Source organism: Liolophura sinensis, chromosome 2 (genome assembly GCF_032854445.1).
Source record: "Liolophura sinensis isolate JHLJ2023 chromosome 2, CUHK_Ljap_v2, whole genome shotgun sequence".
NCBI classification, from domain to species: Eukaryota; Metazoa; Mollusca; class Polyplacophora; order Chitonida; family Chitonidae; genus Liolophura; species Liolophura sinensis.
Genome location: NC_088296.1, coordinates 28,190,664 through 28,217,512, shown reverse-complemented (window position 1 = coordinate 28,217,512; position 26,849 = coordinate 28,190,664). Strand labels below are relative to the sequence as shown.

The following is a 26,849-nucleotide window of genomic DNA, read 5'->3' as shown; positions in this document are numbered from 1 at the left end:
GTCTACAAAACAAGCATGCAAAAGAGCATTCAGCAAACGCCTTTCTATTTACTCTATGGTAGACAACTGTTACCAGTGGACACCGCACTCCTTTCGAGGATTTCAGCCTTTAAAGTTGCAGGCAGTCTACAAAGATGAAGTCACGGTTCGTCCACGAGAAGCCCGTGAGCTGGCCAAAGCCAACATAGACCTGGCTGAATAGAAGCAGAAGAGCCACCATGATGACCATTCTCCCAGGAAGGCGATAAAGTGTCAGTGCATAATCCCAGACCTTCTCCGGGACGAGAAGTTTCCACATTCTCGGACAGGGCCATATAGGATTATCCAGCAAATTTCGCCGGTGTCCATACCAAAGAAACCATTGTTGTTTCACCATAATCTTGAGAGCATTATGTCGTTTCAACTGTTACGTATCACTATTAAATGAACCCTGGCAGTTGGAGAAGACATGCTACTTCATTGTAATTCTTTAATTATACCTATCCTTGTTAGGAATCCTTAAGGACGTGGAGATATAATGTAAAGTCGTGCATCTAAGGAAACCGCAAGTTTTTGCTCTACCTTCGTGTGATATTTGATACACTTTCCATCTTGTAGGCGACTCAATTCTTGGTAAAGTCTGATTGCGTGTCTTCCGTGATGTGGGAAAGTAAAGTTTTCTGAAAAATGCTTGGAGTAGTTCCCAGTGATGACAAAAAAGGAGGGGTAGGGATGTGACGGCGAGCAGTCCCCGTCTAGCACCAAACAAACCGAAAAAATGACAAACCGAACACTGCATATATATTTACTTTCGTCTGTATTATATTCACATTCACAAACAGGGGCATCAGTACATCGTCTGCGGATAGCCTGGAGGGAATTAAGGCTGGTAAACAGTCATGCCTACCTTAGTATGATAACACGGTGAATCGGGCACGGACATGCGCCTTCATACATTTTGCACAGTGGTGCTCAGCGGTTTTTCAATCCTTAAGTATTCCTGTGTAATTTACCAGGTTTATGCTGGTCGATGAGGCATCCATGAGGCCTGGATTGTTAAATTTGATGAAAAGACAGCAATGACCAGTGACGTCAAATAAAAATGAGATTTAACTTTCCCGGTGCTAGCGGCCGCATAATTTCCTACTATTTAGGCCTTTACAACAATAGATAAATTATTACATAAATGACAATATAATGTGGTGATACACGATGTAGTTAGCCCTTTCGTCGGGTTTACTTGCACCGGAACAAAGAAATTTTGATGGAAAATTATACTGGTTTCTGGAATACAAACCAGAATACAGTATACAGTCTCCTATAAACAATACAGAGAGCACAGCTGCATCAGGAGTACCATTAGGCGGCCTCAGGTTTTCATGTTCATCTGATAAAGTTTGAATCGAATTAAGGCATCCTTCACATTAGAACGTAAGCAAGAAAACATCTTTGAGCAGACACATGCCTGACATTCATTCTTTTATTTGTAGTGGATTAAATTTGGGTAACACGAAGATAACTGCATAAGGCACAATGAAAATACTGCTTTGTATTTCAACACGGTTTACTGTGTTGACAATTTTTTAACAGACTGTTTGTTAAAAGTAACAAACTAGACCTACTCTGTTACCGACCGTATTCTTGGCATAGTTAACAAAGACAAATTTGTTTACTTTGAGTCGGCAGCTCCTTCTTCCGCGATTCTGAAACAAACGACCGTCTGGAGAGGTGGAAGAGAGAAGATGCCTGGGCGATAACCTAAAGTTCAAACGAGGCCAATCGACGGATCGGTTAAGCCTACTTCTGCAAATGAATTTGCAAGCATTCGGGACTTTTCAGAGTCTAAGTGTTACGAATGTTAACTGGACGAATCATCGGAAACTAAGCTGTTGATATAATTTGTTTCAATGGTTTACAGTGTAGTGAATTTAAGGTATAACAGCTACTGAAATGAACAGAGACTGTACTGAAGGTTGAAGTGTACAGCCTTAGGCCCACATTAATTCGGCTACTTGTATCTTGCAATACATTTGTATGTCATCCACTGTGCCGGTCTGTCTCTCGGTGAATGTAGATCGTATTTTCTCAAATTCTCTTCGGTGTTTGACAGATTTTGTAAGACTTCCATTTGGTGTAAAATACAGTCGCTTGGAGCATTTGTTATGAAGATTCTGCCCCCAGTGACCCCAGTAGCACCAACGCAGACTGGGCGGCCCCTGTGGCACCGTCGCGATGTACGAGAGATCCGCCCTTATGGCGCCGTCGCGATGTATGGGAGTTCCGCCCCAATGGCGCCGTCGCGGTGTATGAAAGTTCCGCCCCTATGGTGCCGTCGCGATGTATAAAAGTTCCGCCCCAATGGCGCCGTCGCGATGTATGAGAGTTCCGCCCCAATGGCGCCGTCGCGATATACGGCAGTTTCGGCCCAGTGGCGCCGTGGCGATGTATGAGTCTTCTGCCCCAATGCCACCGACGCGATGTGTTAAAGTTGCACCAATGTGCCACGCATAGTGGTGCATGGACGACATTATACTCGGTGGCAGGCAGACAGATTTTTATAATTTTACTGGACATTGTGGCACTTCAGTTTCTTTGATATGCATTATTTCAGACAATGGGGGAATAATGTGTAAATTACAACTTATTTGGTGCAGAAGTTTTCTCTGTAGTGGGCACACAAAATTTGGTTGGTAGTCCTGACAACAATAATAAAAGGTATCGCCCGGAGGGTGGATTATCTAAATATTGCACCATGACATACACTGGTCACTAAAAAGGGCACGTCATACCCGGAAATTTCTAGCATTCCCTAACATCCCTACACAGACAGACTTTCATATGTTGTTACCAAGCAAGGCCATACCCTGTTGTTGAGCAGTGTCTTGAAAACACGGGGCAAATTTGGTTACGTGGTTTACCGACGATTTCGCATTTCGTGAAATTTTGAATTTTTTAAAGGATGAAACGATTGCTCTAAAATGTTATCTTCTTATACACAGAATCTAAGTGCATATATATAGTTTAAAAAAAAGGTTTCAAAATTCCTTCACAACTTTTAAATCTTGCCATTGGTCGAAAACATGATGTGACAAAAAGGTTTGCATTTTGATATAACCCTGAAGCATTCAGATGTATTTTTGGCCTTGCAAAGAAATAATATAATTTTTGTTCGCACCATATTTATTGTTATGTTTACGCCAAAGGCAGCATAATATATATAATTCGCGCCCGAAGTGAATAATTTTCCGTGTTTGACATTTGTGGATACATGTGTTTGAAGATAAAACTAGGTGTTTAAAATGGTATTTAGTCCAACATGCTCTCCTTGTAAATAACCATACATCACGTACCTTATTCTGTACGTTGACATTGGCTCCGTGCTCAATCAACAGACGAACAAGGTCCATATCATCTATCTTCACTGCCCAAAACAACGCCGTCTCTCCTTCCTGTGGGATGTCACAATAATAAGTCATTTTTATACTTGTGACACAGTTTCTTCTCTAATTATTACTGCTCCCCAAAATAGCATCTCCTTTATATGGACAAGGATGTTGTACTGGTTGAGGCTAGATTAAAAAAGGGTTCAGGTGAACACAACAAACGCTCCAACAAATACATTTGTTTGAAATGTATAAAGGAATACTAGCAGCATTGTGGTAAGTATAACCCCTGAGGAGAAACTTCATGGATAGAGACCCAAACACTATGTGGAAAATAGTTGGGAGTTGTAGCCCGGACACGAACTCATTTCTGTAGCATATAGAAGGAAAACGGCTATCTAGTTACCACGCCAGCTGCAAAAATGGACAAATGTGAGTCGTGAAACATTGTCGTCTGTGTATCTATGTATCCAATTCTGGGTGAAAAACAGAAGGTTGGGATGTTCCCCGAACACGAAATGATACATATATATATATAGTATACATGGGGAAACTGGCGATCTGATAACCATGAAAACAGCGGAAATGAACAAATGTAAGTCGCGACACATCATCATCTGCGCATGCTTGCTTACTCTCCGGCCGTACGTGGGAAGGCCTGGCAACAACCTGCGGATGGTCGTGGCCTTTTCCTGGGCTCTGCGTCGTTTCCTACCACCATAATGTTGGCCGCCATCGTATAAGTGAAATATTCTTAAGCGCCGCGTAAAACACCAATCAAATAAGTAAATAAATAGACAAATAAAAACTAAATAAAAAAAGATTTAAAAAGTTGGCCATAACTACCCAATGAAGATCCGTTTGCGAGTAATGTATGCAACGGTGTTAGCAACATTTTCTACAGGGTTTTTAGAGAGAATCTGTTTATTTTTGTTGGTATTTTGTACCCCCTAATATTTGCATGCACAAAGGAACCAGGACACCTCAATGGAGAATCAATTTAGACTGTATTCCTGGAAAAAACCCCAGAAATAAAGCATGTGTTTTACTGTTGGTCTTATTTAGTTTAGAGTCAGAGCAATGAGAAAATCAATGTAAGTTTACACCACATACCTCATTCTGTACATTGACATCAGCGCCTCTCTCTACCAACAGACGAACAAGATCCAGATTATTTGCCCTCAGGGCTAAAAGCAAAGGCGTCTTCCCATCCTGTAAAAGGTAAAAATAGTGTGTTGATCAAGTCAAGACTGAGTGTCAAAAAAGGCGCCGAAACTTTTGACAAATACAGGTTTTTATTTGGGAATAAATTTTACAGGATTACATTTCCGAAAACACCAACAAAATTTATCAAACACTAACCAGGTTGTCAATCTAATATTGACAAATAATACAAACTCACCGAAATTGTGTACATAACATTAGCTTCATTTCTGAACATTTGGATTCTACAATTCTAAACCAGTTGTCACCACACACAGAATACGTGTCCAGTATAAACATACATTATTTTTACGAAGTGCCAAATGAACAACTGTCTCGTTCGTGTGGAACAGGTGACAGTAAGGTAACATGTTCACATAATTCAGTGCTATGTGTAGTATTGTCAGTCTTGTCCATTGTGAGTGCTACTCATGTAGCTAACGAATTGTACATTCCCTGGCTGTGTTACCAGTTACATATATACCTGTATGATTTCTTTTATTTCCAGGGCGCCGACATTTATGTAAAATCAAAATTTGGTACTAGAGCAAGATGTACGTGACGACTGATTGTATTTTAAGCAGGCAGACTTCAGTAGCACAGTCTGTGTAAAGTCGTGAACTGTTTGTTAGTGTACACCTGCGGCACCATTCGGTACATATATCTAGGCGTCTTTCTGGTAAATTACCGTAACTGACGTCATAAAGTATTGAGTAATCGTACTAGTTCTGTCCTACATATTCAAGGCATCCTCAATGTATGTTTACAAATTCAGTTCATACTCCCTTGAGTCTAGAATTAGTTTAGAAACCCTTCAAATATTTTTTATCGTTTTTGAGGATAACTGAAACATAAATCCCTAGTTTACAATGATACAGATAACGTGGTCTTTCATTTGATCTGTGGATGACGTACTAGATCCTGAATTTTCACACTTCAGCTGCATTTTTGACTAGGAGACGAAGGCGATCCAGATCATTTGCCCCTAATGAGCCAGGGGCATTGGTGTCTTTCCAAATATACAAACCACGACCTTATCTCCCGGAAAGTAGAACTTGCGCTGATTCACCTACCACGCAAAACTTTCATTTCCCAAACTTTTAACTTCAAACATATTGCAATAAAAACGAAATTGCAAGTAACATCATTGTATAGTTTTACCTTCTTTTGCTTAAACCATGGTGCTACGGGGCGCGACATTCGCTATTGTTGAAGTATTCACATAAAGAGTTAGAATAAAACCCTAACTGATGTAGATTAAAAAGAAGCCTTGTTTCACAGGTGACAAATTCAGGGTTTATTGTGTAACCCGACACCGCTGAACCTTGTTTTGTACCGAGTCAAATCTCGAGAATGTGCAGCATTAGATGTATTTGACGAGGTAGGAAACAAGGTTCAGCGGTGTCGGGTGACACAACAAACACCGAGTCGAAGGTCTTAAAGTCCTCAAAATGAAGAAAATGTGGCAAAAACTGCACATTTCATGGTGCCATTCTGTTTTATTCTCTCCACATAGTTCATGTTTACAAACCAAATACAGGTCAAAATTCTGCATCTAAAAAGGGTTTAAGACCGCAGGGATTTCACAATGTTACATGTAGATCGTCACGTATGTACCGCGCGTGTTTCCAAAACAACCACAACAACTCACCTTATTCCGAATGTTGATATCCCCGCCCAGATCCACAATCTGACGGACAAGATCCACATTATTTTTACGCACTGCGCAATGAACAGCCGACTCTCCTTTCTGTGGAATGTCACAATAACATACATGTAGCAGGTTCATAGACACCAGAGGTATAGATGTATCTCCCGATCGTTAGTGTATATCGTGTAGGTAAAGGAACTATCTATTGATAAACCGAAGTGACCAAGAACAGCACAGTCTCGCAATCACACACAGCACCACAGCACCATGGCAATGCACCACAGTGGCACAATGACACTGTACCACAGTGCCGCGGTCACACACAGCACCACAGTACCGTTGCGATGTACTACAGTGTCGCAGTCACACTGTACCACGGTGCCGCAGTCACACTGTACCACGTTGCCGCGGTCATACGCTACATCACAGCAACATAGCGATGTACCACCGTGCCGCAATGACACTGTCCCACAGTGCCGCGGTCGCACACAAGCACCACAGCAACGTAGCGATGTACTAAGTTGCCGCGGTCACACTGTACCAAAGTGCCGCGGTCACACACATTACCATAGCACCGTAGCGATGGACTACGGTGTCGCAGACACAATGTACCACGGTGCCGCGGTCATACACTGCACCACAACACCATAGCTATGCACCACAGCGCAACAATGACACTTACCACAGTGCCGTGGTCGCACACAGCACCACAGCACCGTAGCAATGTACTACGGTGCCGGGCTTACACTACCAACGTGCCCCGGTTATACACAGCACCACAGCACCGTAACGATGGACTACGGTGCCCTGGTCACACTATACCACGGTCATACACTGCACCACAATATCATAGCGATGTACCACAGTGCCACAACGACACTTTACCACTGTGCCGCGGACGCACCACAGCACCACAGCACCACAGCACCGTAGCCATGTTCTATAGTGCCGCGCTCACACTGTACCAAAGTGCCGCTGTCATGCACTGCAACACAACACCATAGCGATGTACCACAGTGCCGCAATGACACAGCACCAAAGACTGAGGTATGGCGTAATTTGATCAGTAGTGTGCGGTGTGCCACACAAAGCGGTGCATGAACTACATTATACCTTGTGAGGGCCCGACAGAATTTTGGCTAGAAATTATGGCGCCCCAGTTTTGTCACTTATCGTGAAAGTGAAGAATTATTGAGTATGGCGTTAATTAACACTAAATCAGTAAATAAAACAAATGTATTATTTATAAGCACTTCGTTGCGAACGGCTACATGTATCTTTCCTTTCCTCGGGATGTTAAACTGACATAATAGGAGTAATAGGCGAAGAAAAAAGAACTCTGCAGAAGGGCCACTCAAATCGTTAATACAAGTCCCCGAACCTGGTCCGCTTGAATAATTTCTATAACATCATGAATTATATGTGACGACAAGAAAACCCATCAGCAATCCCAGGTCAGTGACATCGAAGAAATCACTGTTAAAACCAGTACACATTTTTACAGAATTGTACGCCTTGATTCCTTTCCATGGTGTATCTTTTTTCCACGTTAGTGTCGCTTGAGCCATGTAGCTAAGCAGTGTGTAGGATGCTGGTAGTTAAGCATTAATTGGACAATTCGTATCCAGACCTAAACCAGGAAAACTGACAAGAGACGGGAATTTACTGCTTAAGTGTGTTAGGCATCATCTGTGTCACTGTCATCGCTGATCTGGCGTTACTCTCGATATTGTAGTTCTTTCTACCCTATGAGTGCACGATGAAGGATTGGTTTTTCACCAACTTGCACTAAGCTGTGATGAACAGAACCAAGCTGACACTGCGAGGAAAGGTTTCTTGGTAACATCTGTATTGATATAGGGATATATAGGGATCGCCAGAGAGGAAACCAGCATCGTCTATTGGAAGAAAAAAGTTGGAGTTATTAGTGGAACAAATGCCGTCAATGAACGCATAGCTGGGAACTCTACTGACAGAGAAGGATAGAAGCCAGAACTACCAGGCCTTTCGTGGTAGAGGACGTGGAACACAGACATCGCAAACAAGAAATGTGAGCCGAAACCTAAGAACAACAGACGGGCAGCCAGTGTGTAATTTTTGCTGCCAGGTTGGAAATGTTGAAAATTAATGCTGAGACAAGAAGGACTAAAACCAATGAGGGTCACTCCTGGACGGGAGTTGGATGGCCAGAGGAATGTTTGATGCCTGTATGATATCAACACTGTACAAACTGAGCACAGTGGAAAAACTAACTACACTGTAAATACAAATGGTTCTTTGACCGGATGTTTTCGGTAGTCAGACATAAACTGGATGAGATACTTTAAGTAACGTATAAAGTACAAATACTGACTGTACTGCTGACAGTAGTAAGAATTCCCGGACTGGAGCTGAAGTAGCAACATGCCGTGCTGGCCGTATTAATCATGTATTGCTGGTACGCTCAACCTCAATCCAGTGAATGTTTTGGTGGATTTGGTCTCTGGTGTGAGCATCATAAGTAAAGCAATAGCTTCACGCCTTCACTCGTGCAGTCTGCTTCCCACTGACAATAGAACTGTTGTGCCATCTACTGGGGGATCGATCATACCTTTGGTGGCGAGCAGATGTCTGTCATGTATTTTGTGGCTCAACCATTTCCCTATGACTGTTTCATTGGAACTTACACTATGCAATCAGGTAGAATGTACATAGACTTCCACACATGCACTGTTACTTGGTTAAATGTTGTAGATATGCTACATGCTGATAATCTTACAGGAACCAGCTGGCCTGTTTGTCTGTTAGATTCAGTACAAATCCCAGGTCGATCAGAAGTCACAATGTGGACAAATATTTGTAAGTTAGCGGATGGACTGGTTGGTGTGGAACCACGAGAAGAACTTGTATCACAGTTCAGCTTTTACCTAGCCCATGTGCTGGCCACCAGTGAACAATCGTGTGTATCAGTTAGAATTTCAAATAGATGCCCTGAACCTGTGCAAGTGGGAAAATCTATCAGAGAGGGTGCACTCCAGAGGTGATACAAGGCACCATCCTCCAGTAAATAGACTCCCGACTCGGCGACAATTTTCCTACTCTCTGTAGTCGTTGCTGGTAGGATACTATTCTCTAGATACCTCACCAGACGTGAACATGTCCTTGATTTGGGATGTTCGAAATAACATCTTTCAGGTACTAAATCGACGTGATGGCTCCACAACAACAGCTAACCTTCAACCTTCAGGAGAAAAGGTGCCAGTTAGTGATCAGACTGATCTCACTGGATCTAATTTGGAGTTCAAAGGGAAAGTTGTGTGGGAAAACCTGTTAAATGAATACAGCGACATTTATCTCACTGGATCTAATTTGGACTTCAAAGGCAAAATTGTGTGGGAAAAACCTGTTAAATGAATACAGTGACATTTTAGTTGATAAGGATGCAGATCTAGGCAGAACCAGTTTGACTCAACACGAAAAAAACACCCAAGGAAATGATTAAATAAAATTTTGACCATACCGGGTACCATCAATGCGGAGAGATAGGATTAAAAGGGAAGTAGATAAGATGCCGGATAATAGGGTTATCCCCCCATCTACTAGTTCCTGGTCAGATCCTGTTGTGTTGGTTCAAATGCTAGATCAGTCATGTCGCTTTTATGTGGAATATCGAGCCTTGAACGCAGTCGTTAAGAATTTTGTGTACCCAATATTGTTAATACCGCTTAACCTGGGGCTAGTGGCCGTAATAGGAGCCATGCTCATTACATCTGCATGATGCATTTATGAACAGTTGCAATCAGTGGGCGACTGAGATACTTATTTAATTGTTATTTGACCTGGAACTCTTTCACGGACTACGAATTTGAACTTTGATATGGAATTCATGCCTGGAATATCCACTGAGTGTCCGGCATCATTGAAAACTGATGATCGCTTTTCTCTTGTGGCTTCATTTCTTATTTGTATAATTTCTTACATACCTTTGTCTTTGGGAGCTAGTGTTAAACGTTGTTTAAATGGAAATGGATCTTGCGATTACTGACTTGGAACGCCCTTTATGGACTACGAATGGTATATGAATGTCGGACATGACGCTTATATTTGAAGGTGCTAAGTACTTCACAACCCTACACTTATTGTCGGGACAGTGGTAGGTGAAGGTAGCCAAAAAGTACAGGGGGAAAAACAGCTTTCTCAATTTTTTGTGGCCATTGCGAGTTTACTGTTATGGCTTTTGCGTTGGCAAATGCACCCAGCACCTTCCAACGTCTAATGGACTTACTCTTGGCTGGTTTGATCTGGAAAACCTGTATGCTTTACATTGACGACAAAATCACTTTCTCAGTTACCTTTGAAGAGCATGTTTCTCGACTCCGTCAAGTGCTTCAGCGTATCCGTGAAGCAAATCTCAAGATAAAGTTGGCGAAGTCTGTATTCTGTCGGCCAAGTGTCAAATTTCTAGCTCACATTGATGGTGGAAGTAAGAACTTCCAATGTGGCTGAACTCTGCAGTTTTCTGGGCGTTGTGTCGTATTATCGCATTATCTGCATTGTCTCCCGAAGAAAGATGTAAAATTTTCATGGTGTCAGGAATGCGAAAACGCATACAAACAACCGAGAAACGCTCTTTGCACTACACCTACTTTACGCTATCCAAATTTCTCTCTGCTATTTGTGCTCCACACAGACACCAGGAATCACGGATTAGGTGTTGTATTGGCTCAGCTTGATGGTGAAGAAGAGCAAACGATTGCCCATGGAAGTCGGTAGCTAAAGAAAGCAGAACAAAATTATGCAACAATTGAGAAAGAAGCCCTCACCCTCTTTTTGGGGTATAAAGACGTTCCGTCATTATCTTTACCGTCAAACATTCACCGTTGTGACGGATCACACCCCACTCAGATGGCTGATGAGTCAGAAAAATCCCGATGGAAACTTGCCAGATGGTCACTGGAACTCCAGGAATATGACCTCAAGATCGAGCACAGGTCAGGTGCAAAGCATGGTAATGCTGACGGCCTCTCGCGTTGACGGTATGCTGCTGCTCAAGTGCAACAATCTAATGATGTCGTTGGCTTTCGAAACACATTATTTCGGACATCCCAAATGAAGGACATGTTCGCGTCTGCAATGGTGAGGTATCTAGAGGATGGTATCCTACCAGCAACGTCTACAGAGACTAGGAAAATTGTCGCCGAGTCGGGAGTCTATTTACTGGAGGATGGTGTCTTGTATCACCTCTGGAGTCCAGACTCACGGGGACGCGGAAAATATACCCGGAAACAGTTGGTAGTTCCGCAGTCAATTATCGCCGAGGTCTTGTTCATGTACTACGATGATCAAACAGCCGGTCACCTTGGTTTAATAATACCTACGGAAAAAAGCCTCTTGTGGAGGACCATATGATCGTATCGCTGTAGATGTGTTAGGCCCGTTCCTGCCTACGGATGAGGGTAATCAGTATATTGTTGTGGTCAGCGACTACCTGACGAAATGACGAAAACCCTTCGCAATAAAGTCCCAAGAAGCACATACATGTGCCAAGCTATGTGTTGAAGAAATATTTGCTCGTCATGAAAGTTCTAAAGTCCTCCTGTCAGACAAAGGAACGAACTTCTAACCCAAGCTTTTAAAGGAGATTTGCGAAGTCATGAACATTAACAAAGTAAATAATTCTACCTATCCTCAGCAGACCGATGGGCTCGTGGAAAGGTTTAATCATACGTTGGCAACACTGCTGTCCACGTATGTTAGTAAGCATTACCGTGACTGGGACGGTATCATACTATTCACACAGTTAGTCTACAAAACAAGCATGCAAAAGAGCATTCAGCAAACGCCTTTCTATTTACTCTATGGTAGACAACTGTTACCAGTGGACACCGCACTCCATTCGAGGATTTCAGCCTTTAAAGTTGCAGGCAGTCTACAAAGATGAAGTCACGGTTCGTCCACGAGAAGCCCGTGAGCTGGCCAAAGCCAACATAGACCTGGCTGAATAGAAGCAGAAGAGCCACCATGATGACCATTCTCCCAGGAAGGCGATAAAGTGTCAGTGCATAATCCCAGACCTTCTCCGGGACGAGAAGTTTCCACATTCTCGGACAGGGCCATATAGGATTATCCAGCAAATTTCGCCGGTGTCCATACCAAAGAAACCATTGTTGTTTCACCATAATCTTGAGAGCATTATGTCGTTTCAACTGTTACGTATCACTATTAAATGAACCCTGGCAGTTGGAGAAGACATGCTACTTCATTGTAATTCTTTAATTATACCTATCCTTGTTAGGAATCCTTAAGGACGTGGAGATATAATGTAAAGTCGTGCATCTAAGGAAACCGCAAGTTTTTGCTCTACCTTCGTGTGATATTTGATACACTTTCCATCTTGTAGGCGACTCAATTCTTGGTAAAGTCTGATTGCGTGTCTTCCGTGATGTGGGAAAGTAAAGTTTTCTGAAAAATGCTTGGAGTAGTTCCCAGTGATGACGAAAAAGGAGGGGTAGGGATGTGACGGCGAGCAGTCCCCGTCTAGCACCAAACAAACCGAAAAAATGACAAACCGAACACTGCATATATATTTACTTTCGTCTGTATTATATTCACATTCACAAACAGGGGCATCGGTACATCGTCTGCGGATAGCCTGGAGGGAATTAAGACTGGTAAACAGTCATGCCTACCTTAGTATGATAACACGGTGAAACGGGCACGGACATGCGCCTTCATACATTTTGCACAGTGGTGCTCAGCGGTTTTTCAATCCTTAAGTATTCCTGTGTAATTTACCAGGTTTATGCTGGTCGATGAGGCATCCATGAGGCCTGGATTGTTAAATTTGATGAAAAGACAGCAATGACCAGTGACGTCAAATAAAAATGAGATTTAACTTTCCCGGTGCTAGCGGCCGCATAATTTCCTACTATTTAGGCCTTTACAACAATAGATAAGTTATTACATAAATGACAATATAATGTGGAGATACCCGATGTAGTAAGCCCTTTCGTCGGGTTTACTTGCACCGGAACAAAGACATTTTGCTGGAAAATTATACTGGTTTCTGGAATACAAACCAGAATACAGTATACGTCTCCTATAAACAATACAGAGAGACCAGCTGCATCAGGAGTACCATTAGGCGGTCTCAGGTTTTCATGTTCATCTGATAACGTTTTAATCGAATCAAGGCATCCTCCACATTAGAACGTAAGCAAGAAAACATCTTTGAGCAGGCACATGTTTGACATTCATTCTTTTATTTGTAGTGGATTAAATTTGGGTAACACGAAGATAACTGCATAACGCACACTGAAAATACTGCTCTGTATTTCAACACGGTTTACTTTGTTGACAATTATTTAACAGACCGTTTGTTAAAAGTAACAAACTAGACCTACTCTGTTATCGACCATATTCTTGGCATAGTTAACAAAGACAAGTTTGTTTACTTTGAGTCGGCAGCTCCTTCTGCCGAGATTCTGAAACAAACGATCGTCTGGAGAGGTGGAAGAAAGAAGATGCCTGGACGATAACCTAAAGTTCTAACTAGGCCAATCAACAGATCGATTAAGTCTGCTTCTGCAAATGAATTTGCTAGCATTCGGGGCTTTTCAGAGTCTACGTGTTACGAATGTTAACTGGACAAATCATCATCGGAAACTAAGCTGTTGATATCATTTGTTTCAATGGTTTACAGTGTAGTGAATTTAAGGTATAACAGCTACTGAAATGAACAGGGACTGTACTGAAGGTTGAAGTGTACAGCCTTAGGCCCACATAAATTCGGCTACTTGTATCTTGCAATACATTTGTATGTCATCCACTGTGCTGGTCTGTCTCTCGGTGAATGTAGATTGTATGTTCTCAAATTCTCTTCGGTGTTTGACAGATTTTGTAAGACTTCCATTTGGTGTAAAATACAGTCGCTTGGAGCATTTGTTATTAAAATATTCCTCCCAGTGACCAAGTAGCACCAACGCAGGCTGGGCGGTCTCAGTGGCGCCGTCGCGATGTATGAGAGTTCCGCCTCTATGGTGCCGTCGCGATGTATGACAGTTCCATCCTAGTGTCGTCGTTCCGATGCATGACACTTCTGCCTCAATGGCTTCGTTGCGATGTGTGACAGGTTCGCCCCAGTTGCCCCGTCGCGATGCGTGACAATTCCGCCCCAGGGGCGCCATCCCAATGTGTGACAGTTCCGCCCCAGTGGCTCCGTCGCCATGTATGACTGTTCCACCCCAGTGGCGCCGTTGCAGACTGGGCCACCACAGAAGCGCCGTTGCGGACTGGTCGCAACGTATGAGAGTTCCGCCCCAGTGGCGTCGAGACGATGTAAGACAGTTCCGCCCCAATGGGGCCGTGGCGATATACGGCAGTTTCGGCCCAGTGGCGCCGTGGCGATGTATTAGTCTTCTGCCCCAATGCCACCGACGCGATGTATTAAAGTTGCACCAATGTGCCACGCATAGCGGTGCATGGACGACAATATACTTGGTGGCAGGCAGACAGATTTTTATAATTTTACTGGATATTGTGGCACTTCAGTTTCTTTGATATGCATTATTTCAGACAACGGGGGAATAATGTGTAAGTTACAACTTATTTGGTGCAGAAGTTTTCTCTGTAGTGGGCACACAAAATTTGGTTGGTAGTCCTGACAACAATAATAAAGGGTATCGCCCGGAGGGTGGATTATCTAAATATTGCACCATGACATACAGTGGTCACTAAAAAGGGCACGTCATACCCGGAAATTCCTAGCATTCCCTAACATCCCTACACAGACAGACTTTCATATGCTGTTACCAAACATGGCGATAGCCTGTTGTTGAGCAGTGTCTTGAAAATACGGGGCAAAGTTGGTTACGTGGTTTACCGACGATTTCGCATTTCGTGAAATTTTGAATTTTTTAAATGAAGAAACGATTGCTCTAAAATGTTATCTTCTTGTACACAGAATCTAAGTGCATATATATAGTCTTTAAAAAAGGTTTCAAAATGCCTTCACAACTTTTAAATCTTGCCATTAGTCGAAAACATGATGTGACAACAAGATTTGTATTTTGATATAACCCTGAAGCATTCTGATGTATTTCTGGCCTTGCAAAGAAATAATATAATTTTTGTTCGCACCATATTTATTGTTATGTTTACGCCAAAGGCAGCATAATATATATAATTCGCGCCCGAAGTGAATAATTTTCAGTCTTTGACATTTGTGGATACACGTGTTTGAAGATAAAACTAGGTGTTTAAAATGGTACTTAGTCCAACATGCTCTCCTTGTAAATAACCATACATCACGTACCTTATTCTGTACGTTGACATTGGCTCCGTGCTCAGTCAGCAGACGAACAAGGTCCATATCATCTATCTTCACTGCCCAAAACAACGCCGTCTCTCCTTCCTGTGGGATGTCACAATAATAAGTCATTTATATACTCGTGACACGGTTTTCTTTTTTTCTAATTATTACTGCTTCCCAAACCAGTATCTCCTTTATATGAATCACCAGTATGTTATACTGGTTGAGGCTAGATTAAAGAAGGGTTCAGGTGAACACAACAAACGCTCCAACAAATACATTTGTTTGAAATGTATAAAGGAATACTAGCAGCATTGTGGTAAGTATAACCCCTGAGGAGAAACTTCATGGATAGAGATCCAAACTCTATGTGGAAAATAGTTGGGAGTTGTAGCCCGGACACGAACTCATTTCTGTAGCATATAGAAGGAAAACGGCTATCTAGTTACCATGACAGCTGAAAAAATGGACAAATGTGAGTCGTGAAACATTGTCGTCTGTGTATCTATGTATCCAACTCTGGGTGAAAAACAGAAGGTTGGGGTGTTCCCCGAACACGAAATCATACCTATATATATATATATATATATATATATATATATATATATATATATATATATATATATATATATATATATATGGGGAAACTTGCGATCTGGTAACCATGACAACAGCGGAAATGAACAAATGTAAGTCGCGACACATCGTCATCTGCGCATGCTTGCTTACTCTCCGTCCGTACGTGGGAAGGCCTGGCTACAACATGCGGATGGTCGTGGCTTTTTCCTGGGCTCTGCTCCGTTTCCTACCACCATAATGCTGGCCGCATTCGTATAAGGGAAATATCCTTAAGCACCGCGTAAAACACCAATCAAATAAGTCAATCAACAGAGTTAAAAAATTGGCCATAACTACCCAATGAAGATCCGTTTGCGAGTAATGTATGTACCGATGTTAGCAACATTTTCTACAGGGTTTTTAGAGAGAATCTGTTTTTTTTTGTTGGTATTTTGTACCCCCTAATATTTGCATGCACAGAGGAACAAGGGCACCTCGATGGAGAATCAATTTAGACTGTATTCCTGGAAAAAACCCAGAAATAATGCATGTGTTTTACTGTTGGTCTTATTTAGTTTAGAGTCAGAGCAATGAGAAAATCAGTGTAAGTATACACCACAAACCTCATTCTGTACATTGACATCAGCGCCTCTCTCTACCAACAGACGAACAAGATCCAGATTATTTGCCCTCAGGGCTAAAAGCAAAGGCGTCTTCCCATCCTGTAAAAGTTAAAAATAGTGTGTTGATCAAGTCAAGACTGAGTGTCAAAAAAGGCGCCGAGACTTTTGACAAATACAGGTTTTTATTTGGGAATAAATTTTACAGGATTACATTTCCGAAAACACCAACAAAATTTATCAAACACTAACCAGGCTGGCAACCTAACATTAACAAATAATGCAAACACACCAAAATTGTGTACATAACATTAGCTTCATTTCTGAACATTTGGATTCTACAATTCAACACCAGTTGTCACCACACAAAGAATACGTGTCCAGTATAAACGTACATTATTTTTACGAACTGCCAAATAAACAACTGTCTCGTTCGTGTGGAACAGGTGACAGTAAGGTAACATGTTCACATAATTCAGTGCTATGTGTAGTATTGTCAGTCTTGTCTATTGTGAGTGTTACTCATGTAGCTAACGAATTGTACATTCCCTGGCTGTGTTACCAGTTACATATATACCTGGATGATTTCTTTTATTTCCAGGGCGCCGACATTTATGTAAAATCAAAATTTGGTACTAGAGCATGATGTACGTGACGACTGATTGTATTTTAAGCAGGCAGACTTCAGTAGCACAGTCTGTGTAAAGTTGTGAACTGTTTGTTACTGTACACCTGCGGCACCTTTCGGTACATATATCTGGGCGTCTTTCTGGTAAATTACCGTAACTGACGTAATAAAGTATTGAGTAATCGTACCAGTTCTGTCCTACATATTTAAAGCATCCTCAATGTATGTTTACAAATTCAGTTCATATTCCCTTGAGTCTAGAATTAGTTTAGAAACCCTTCAAATATTTTTACCCAGATAACATTAAAGAATCGTTTTTAAGGATAACTGAAACATAAATCCCTAGATTACAATGACACAAATAACGTGGTCTTTCATTTGATCTGTGGATGACGTAGTAGATCCTGAATTTTAACACTTCTGCTGCATTTCTGACAAGGAGACGAAGGCGATCCAGATCATTTGGCCCTTAGGAGCCAGGAGTATTGGTGTCTTTTCAAATATACAAACTACGACCTTATCTCCCGGAAAGCAGAACTTGCGCTGATTCACCTACCACGAAAAACTTTCATTTCCCAAAATTTTAACTTCAAACATATTGCAATAAAAACGAAATTGCAAGTAACATCATTGTATAGTTTTACCTTCTTCTGCTTAAACCATGGTGCTACGGGGCGCGACATTTGCTATTGTTGAAGCATTCACATAAATAGTTAGAATAAAACCCTAACTGATGTAGATTAAAAAGAAGCCTTGTTTCACAGGTGACAAATTCAGGGTTTAACACCGCCGTAGCGGTGTTTGTTGTGTAACCCGACACCGCTGAACCTTGTTTTGTACCGAGTCAAATCTCGAGAATGTGCAGCATTAGAGGTATTTGACGAGATACGAAACAAGGTTCAGCGGTGTCGGGTGACACAACAAACACCGAGTCGAAGGTCTTTAAGTCCTCAAAACGAAGAAAATGTGGCAAAAACTGCATATTTCATGGTGCCATTCTGTTTTATTCTCTCCACATAGGTCATGTTTACAAACCAAATACAGGTCAAAATTCTGCGTCTGAAAATGGTTTAAGACCGCAGGGATTTCACAATGGTGCATGTAGGTCGTCACGTAGGTACCGTGTGTGTTTCCAAAACAACAACAACTCACCTTATTCTGAGTGTTGATATCCCCGCCCAGATCCACAATCTGACGGACAAGATCCACATTATTTTTACGCACTGCGCAATGAACAGCCGACTCTCCTTTCTGTGGAATGTCACAATAACATACATGTAGCAGGTTCATAGACACCAGAGGTATAGATGTATCTCCCGATTGTTAGTGTATATCGTGTAGGTAAAGGAACTATTTATTGATAAACTATTTATTGACCAAGAAAAGCACAGTCTCGCAATCACACACAGCACCACAGCAGCATGGCAATGCACCACAGTGACACAATGACACTGTACCACAGTGCCGCGGTCACACACAGCACCACAGTACCGTTGCGATGTACTACAGTGTCGCAGTCGCACTGTACCACGGTGCCGCAGTCACACTGTACCACGTTGCCGCGGTCATGCACTGCATCACAACACCATAGCGATGTACCAGCGTGCCGCAATGACACTGTCCCACAGTGCCGCGGTCGCACACAAGCACCACAGCACCGTAGCGATGTACTAACGTGCCGTGGTCATACTCTACCAAAGTGCCGCGGTCACACACAGTACCACAGCACCGTAGCGATGGACTGCGGTGTGGCGGGCACACTGTACCACGGTGCCGCGGTCATACACTGCACCACAACACCATAGCCATGCACCACAGTGCAACAATGACACTTACCACAGAGCCGTGGTCGCACACAGCACCACAGCACCGTAGCAATGTACTACGGTACCGGGCTCACACTACCAAAGTGCCCCGGTTGTACACAGCACCACAGCACCGTAACGATGGACTACGGTGCCCTGGTCACACTATACCACGGTCATACACTGCACCACAATATCATAGCGATGTACCACAGTGCCACAACGACACTGTACCACTGTGCCGCGGACGCACCACAGCACTACAGCACCACAGCACCGTAGCGATGCTCTACAGTGCCGCGCTCACACTGTACCAAAGTGCCGCGGTCATGCACTGCAACACAACACCATAGCGATGTACCACAGTGCCGCAATGACACAGCACCAAAGACTGAGGTATGGCGTAATTTGATCAGTAGTGTGCAGTGTGCCACACAAAGCGGTGCATGAACTACATTATACCTCGTGAGACCCCGACAGAATTTTGGCTAGAAATTATGGCACCCCAGTTTTGTCACTTATCGTGAAAGTGAAGAATTATTGAGTGTCGCGTTAATTAACACTAAATCAGTAAATAAAAGAAATGTATTATTTATAAGCACTCCGTTTCGAACGGCTACATGTATCTTTCCTTTCCTCGGGATGTTAAACTGACATAATAGGTGTAATAGGCGAAGAAAAAAGAACTCTGCAGAAGGGCCACTCAAATCGTTAATACAAGTCCCCGAACCTGGTCCGTTTGAATAATTTCTACAACATCATGAATTATATGTGATGACAAGAAAACCCATCAGCAATCCCAGGCCAGTAACATCGAAGAAATCACTATTAAAATCAGTACACATTTTACACAACTGTTCACCTTGAATCCTTTCCATGATGTAAAATCTTTTGCACGTTAGTGTCGCTTGAGCCATGTCGCTAAGTAGTGTGTGTAGGATGCTGGTAGTTAAGCATTAATTGAACAATTCGTATCCAGACCTAAACCAGGAAAACTGACAAGAGACGGGAATTTACTGCTTAAGTGTGTTAGGCATCATCTGTGTCACTGTCATCGCTGATCTGGCGTTACTCTCGATATTGTAGTTCTTTCTACCCTATGCATGCACGATGAGGGATTGGTTATTCACCAACTTGCACTAAGCTGTAATGAGCAGAACCAAGCTGACACTGCGAGGAAAGGTTTCTTGGTAACATCTGCATTTATATAAAGAAAAAAAACCTTTAAGACTCCAGAATTTTCCAGAACAACTGAACCGGGTTTGTAGATATCCGCTTTCACGTCATTCGACATTCGTCGTTTGTGCTCCATTTTCTGTACAGAGCACTGAGTGAGCTTGTGTTTTGCCACTTGCTATTTTTTGAGACGTTATTTTGGAGCTTGTATCGCTCATTGTCTCTTTGTGCAATTAAATACATTTCACCCCAGTTTACCCTGAATGTGACTTTGTGTATATTTCCGAGGCGTGAAGCCTACATCGCCATCTCGGCATCACGGACACTACTAACAACCTCTCCGCCCTGAGAAGTTACACCTTCGCAGGCAGTTGGAAATCTCCTTGTGACTTGTAGGCTTGTCACCCTTCGATTAAAATACTCCTCTTAACTGGGCAATCTACATTTACGTGAACTGATTTGTCTTTAGAAGCCGAAATATTCAATCCAGATTTGCTCGCTGACAGTAAGAGACTATATATTTCTGTAATATTTGTATTGTTTTGTATATTATTATCAGTTGTGTTATTTGCCTATTTTGTTCAGATATATGTATTGATCTTATTTAAGCCTCATCGTGTTTCTTTGTTTGATTTTGTGTAAGGTCAATCGCTGATCTGAGAGTTAAACAAACCAGTTGTTTTCATTTTTACTAAATTTTTGCAGGTTAATTGTCAGCTGGTTTAGCGGTGTTTGGTTACTGTTGTGGATCAAGAAGAGATTACTTTGCTTACTTTGTAAAACTATTTATATAGTTTCTTTAAACACTATACTGTGTCATTATGGCTGAGGAATTTAATGTGGATTCATTCCCTGATAGTGAGGATTTGTCAGTTATTTTAAGCTGAGTTAAGGAAGGCAGATTTAAGGAAAATAGCTGATAAGTTTTAATTAAGCCGTAGAAAAAAATCACGTCATTTGTCTGCCATTTTGCATTTCGTAAAATTTCGAATTTGTCAGAACTAATGAAGCGATTGTTCTAAAATATTATCTTGCTCTAGACTAAACCTAAGTGCATATATATAGTTTTTAAAAGGCGTCAGGGGCCTCCGTGGCTCAGTCGGTTAGCGCGCTAGCGCGGCGTAATGACCCAGGAGCCTCTCACCAATGCGGTCGCTGTGAGTTCAAGTCCAACTCATGCTGGCTTCCTCTCCGGCCGTAAGTGGGAAGGTCTGCCAGCAACCTGCGGATGGTCGTGGGTTTCCCCCGGGCTCTGCCCGGTTTCCACCCACCATAATGTTGGCCGCCGTCGTATAAGTGAAATATTCTTGAGTACGGCGTAAAACACCAATCAAAAAAAATATAAAAAAAAAAAAATAAAATAAAAGCCGTCAAAATTTCTTCACAACTTTTAAAGCTCGCCATTGGTGGAAATATGATGTGACAAATTTGTTTTATTTTGATATAACCCAGGAGCATTCTGATATATTTGAGGCCAAGGGAAAGAAATAATATAGTTTTTGGTCACACTATACGTAATACTGTGTTTACGCTGGAGCCTGCATATTATAGATAATTCATGCCCGCAGTGAGCAAGTTTCCATCTTTGACTTTAGTTCACACATGTATTTGAGGATAAAAGTAGATGTTTAAAATGGTGCTTGGTCCAACATTCTCTCCTTTCAAATAACCATACATCACGTACCTTATTCTGTACGTTGACATTGGCTCTGTGCTCAATCAACAGACGAACAAGGTCCATATCATCTATCTTCACTGCCCAAAACAACGCCGTCTCTCCTTCCTGTGGGATGTCACAATGATATGCCATTTATATACTCGTGACACGGTTTTCTTTTTTAATTATTACTACTCCCCAAAACAGTAAATCATTCATTTAGACCACTAGGATACTGTACGCACTGAGAAGGTAGTTTAAAAAAACTACTGAGCGATCATTGGCCATAACTACCTAATGAATACAGGCACATTCGTATGTGAGAAATGTATACTATAAGGTTAGCAACATTTTCTACAGGGTTTTAAGAGCGGATCGTTTATTTTTGTTGGAATTTTGTAGCCCCTAATATTTGCACGCACAGAGGAACCAGGGCACCTCAATGGAGAATCAATTTAGACTGTATTCATCGAATTAAACCAGAAATAAAGCATGTGTTTTTACTGTTGGTCATATTTAGCTTAGAGTCAGAGCAATGTGAAAATCATCGTACTGTACACCACATACCTCATTCTGTACATTGACGTCAGCGCCTCTCTCTACGAACAGACGAACAAGATCCAGATTATTTGCCCTCAAGGCTACAAGCAAAGGCGTCTTCCCATCCTGCAAAAGTTAAAAATAGTGTGTAGATAAAGTCAAGACTGAGTGTCAAAAAAGGCGCCGAGACTTTTGACAAATAGGCCTACAGGTTTTTATTTGGGAATAAATTTTACAGGATTACATTTCCGAAAACACCAACAAAATTTATCAAACACTAACCAGGCTGGCAACCTAACATTAACAAATAATGCAAACACACCAAAATTGTGTACATAACATTAGCTTCATTTCTGAACATTTGGATTCTACAATTCAACACCAGTTGTCACCACACAAAGAATTTTCAGGGCGCTGACATTTATGTAAAATTAAAGTTTAGATGAAGTCCAGCCTGAGTATCTGTACTTTTCAGTACAAAGATACATTATTTTTATGAACTGCCCAGTGAACCACTGTCTCGTTCCTGTGCAACAGATGACAGTCAGGTAACATTTTCACACAATTCAGTGCTATTCGTAGTATTGTCTGTCTTGTCCATTGTGAGTGTTACTCATGTAGCTGACGAATTCTATAAATGTGTCACCACTTACATTTCTACCTGTATAGTTTCTTTTGGTTGCAGAACGCGGACATTTATGTAAAATCACAGTTTGGTACTAGAGCATGATGTACGTGACGACTGATTGTATTTAAAGGGGACCTCAATGGCACAGTCTGTGTAAAGTCGTGAACTGTTTGTTACTGTACACCTGCGGCACCATTCGGTACATATATCTGGGCGTCTTTCTGGTAAACTACCGTAACTGATGTCATGTCTGTCTCACTTAAGAGCACATCAGGAATGTATTCCCGTCAAATGAACCAAACTGTGGTATAAACGGTAAAAATATTCAGCAATCGTACCAATTCTGTTCAAGATATTCAAGGCATCCTCAATATACGTTTACAAATTCAATTCAGATTCCCTCGAATCTAGATTTAGTTTTGAAGTCTTTCAAACATTTTTTTCCAATTAACATTAAAACATTATTAAAATTGTTTACATTGACATAGATAACGTGGTCTTTCATTTGATCTGTGAACGACGTACTAGATCCTGAATTTTGACATAAACTCCATTTCTGGCTAGGAGACGAAAGCGATACAGATCGCTTTTCTCCGATGAACCAAGAGCAATGGTGTCTTTTCCCTCCTGTGTACCGTAACAATAATATACAAACTACGACCTTATCTCCCGGCATGTTGCACATGCGCCGATTCACCTACCACGCAAAACTTCATTTTCCCAACATTTTAAATTCAAACGTATTATATAATAAACAAGAAATTACAACTAACATCACAGTCTTTTTTTACCTAATGCTCCGTAAACCATGGTGCTAAAGGGCGCGCAATTTATTACCATTTAAGCATTTCCGTAAGTAGTTAGTACAAAACTGTAATTGACTTTGTATGAAAAGAAGCGATGTTTCACATGGGACAATTTACCAACTATCACACTGCTGTTACTCTCTGTGCTGTAAGATTTATTGTATTGTATCCCCATATTCCCCGATTCTGCTGGTGGATTAAGCATCCATAAGGCCTGGCTCCTTTGCATTGTTTTAATGGTGCTGTGTGTTAAATGTGATAACAACTCAGCATGTTGAGTCCTTCTATACCAGTGACGTCAAATTAATTGCAAACCCAAAGACACCATTCTTTATTTTGGGTAGAGAAGTGTTGGTCTAATTTTTTTTATCTTTTCACCTTTAATTAGGTGTAGACTGCAAAGATATAATATCATTTTTGTTCATGTAATATTGTGTTTGCGCCAGAGGTAGCATAATATATATAATTCATGCTCAAAGTGAATAACTTTCCGTCTCTGACTTTTGTGGATACATGTATTTGAAGATAAAACTAGGTGTTTAATATGGTTCTTGGTCCAACATGCTCTCCTTGTAAACAACCATGCAGCCCGTACCTTATTCTGTACGTTGACATTGGCTCTGTGATTTATCAGCAGACGACAAAGGTTCAAATCACCTGTCCTCATCGCCCAAAACAAAACCATCTCTCCTTCCTGTGGGATGTCACAATAACACGTCATTTATATATTGTCACGATACAAGGTTTGGTTTCTAATTATTAATTACCACTGCCCCACAACCACCCCACAACCACCCCACAATCACGCCACCCCTCCCAACCCCCTCCCCCAGAAAGTATTATCTCTTTCCTATGGTCTGCCAGGATATTGTACTAATTGAGAGGCTAGTCTAAAAACACTACTGAGCGACCATTGGCCATATCTATTTAATGAATAATTATTCATTATTTTTGTTGGTATTTTTGTATCTTCTAATATTTACATGGACAGCGGAACCTCGATGGAGAGTGAGTGAGTGCTTGTGTTTAACGTCGTACTCAAAAATTTGTTCAGGACGGATTTCCACCGCTCTGAAACCAGTCGTTGCACTATTCCCGTCATGTTGAATGCCAAGACAGGAAGTTACAACTTCCTCTTTTAAAGTCTTAGGTGCGACTCGACCCAGGACTCATCCTGGATCTACCACTCCCGAAGCGGACGCTCTACTAACTGTGCTATCAGGGCCGGTACCTCAATGGAGAATCAATTTAGACTGTATTCCTGGAAATAAACCTAAAGTAATGCATGTATTTTAGTGATGGTCTTACGTAGTCTAGAGTTAGAGACAATGTGAAAATCATCGTAACTATACACCACATACCTCATTCTGTACGCTAACGTCAGAGCCTCTCTCTACCAACAGACGAACAAGATCCAGATTGTTTGCCCTCAGGGCTAAAAGCAAAGGCGTCTTTCCATCCTGTAGAAGTTAAAAATAGTTTGTAGATGAAGTCAGGGTTAAGTGTCAAAAAAGGCCGGAGACTTTTGACACATACAGGTTTATATTTGGGAAAAAATTCTATATGATTACATTTCTGAAAACACCAACAATATCAAGCACTGAACCGGTTAGCATGCTGACATTAAATAACGCAAACACTGTGTACAAACTGTGTACATAGCATTAGCGTCGTTTCTGAACATTTGGATTCTACAATTTTATACCAGTTGTCTACACACAAGGAATACGTTTCCAGTATAAAGATATATTTTTTTCAGGAACTGTCCAGTGAACAACTGTGAAACCGGTGACAGTGAGGTGACACTGTTTACATAGTTAGGTGCTATTTGTAGTATTGTCTGTCTTGTCCATGGTGAGTGTTACTCATGTAGCTAACGAACTGTACATTCCATGACTGTGTTACCACTTACATATATGCTTGTATGAGTCCCTTTATTTCCAGGGCACGGGCATTTATGTAAAGTCACAGTTTGGTACTAGAGCATGATGTACGTGACGACTGATTGTGTTTGAAGCAGGCAGACTTCTGCAGCACAGTGTGTGTAAAGTCGTGAACTGTTACCTTACACTTGCGGCACCGTTTGGTACATATATCTGGGCGTCTTTCTGGTAAATTACCGTAACTGACGTCATATCTGCCTCATTAAAGAGCACATCAGGAATGTATTCCCGTCAAATGAACCAAACTGTGGTTTACACCGTAAAAATATTCAGCAAGTGTACCAATTGTGTTCAATATATTCAAGGCATCCTCAATATATGTTTACCAATTTTGTTCAGATTCCTTCGAGTTTAGAATTAGTCTTGAAGCCTTTCAAACATGTTTTATGCAATTAACATTAAAAAAATCTCTTTTGAGGATAACTGAAACATAAATCCCTTGTTTATATTGACACAGATAATGTGGTTTTTCATTTGATCTGTGGATGACGTACTAGATCCTGAATTTTCACATCTGCTGCATTTCTGACTAGGAGTCTAAGGCGATCCAGATCATTTGCCTCCGATGGGCCAGGAGTAATGGTGTCTTTTCCCTCCTGTGTACCGTAACAATAATATATAAACCACGACCTTATCTCCAGGCATGCAGAACTTGCGCCGATGAACCCACGTCACAAAACTTCATTTCGCCAAATTTTTAAATTCAGACATATTGGGAAAAAAGAAATTGCAACTAACATCACCGGTTTTTATTTATTTATTAATTTTTTAACTAAATCTGCTTAGGCCATTGTGCCTTGAGGGAGGGGGGCAATTTACTACCATTTAAGCATTTAAACGAACAGTGAGAATAAAACCCTAACTGAGTGAAAAGCGTAGACCGAAAAGAAGCGTTGTTGCACAGGTGACTGCTTGTCAACTACCACATTGCCTTTACTCTTTGTTCTGTGTGATTAATTATATTGTATTCTCATATAATTTGC

General features: G+C 41.5%; 3 protein-coding genes across 3 annotated transcripts in view; 1 reads left to right on the top strand and 2 right to left on the bottom strand.

Moving 5' to 3' along the window:
- Positions 1 to 26,849, top strand: part of LOC135462641 (alpha-mannosidase 2x-like) — a 240,693-nt gene that overhangs the window by 93,852 nt on the left and 119,992 nt on the right. The gene's annotated exons all lie outside the window — the stretch shown is intronic.
- LOC135462962 (putative ankyrin repeat protein RF_0381) lies at positions 3,050 to 24,098 on the bottom strand. The gene is made up of 10 exons (XM_064740284.1): positions 24,045 to 24,098; positions 23,643 to 23,744; positions 22,517 to 22,615; positions 21,977 to 22,075; positions 18,464 to 18,562; positions 16,687 to 16,785; positions 15,509 to 15,607; positions 6,217 to 6,315; positions 4,476 to 4,574; positions 3,050 to 3,428 (listed from the first exon to the last, which is right to left on the bottom strand). Exons 1-10 carry the CDS (start codon positions 24,096 to 24,098, stop codon positions 3,105 to 3,107), a joined length of 1,173 nt encoding a protein of 390 aa, XP_064596354.1. The 3' UTR covers positions 3,050 to 3,104.
- LOC135462961 (putative ankyrin repeat protein RF_0381) overlaps positions 24,268 to 26,849 on the bottom strand; it is a 65,740-nt gene continuing 63,158 nt past the window's right edge. Inside the window, exons 12-13 of the mRNA XM_064740283.1 lie at positions 25,285 to 25,383; positions 24,268 to 24,617 (exon numbers count right to left, since the gene is read on the bottom strand). Coding sequence (XP_064596353.1) covers positions 24,345 to 24,617; positions 25,285 to 25,383 — 372 coding nt within the window. The 3' untranslated portion in view covers positions 24,268 to 24,344. The remainder of the gene's footprint in view (positions 24,618 to 25,284; positions 25,384 to 26,849) is intronic.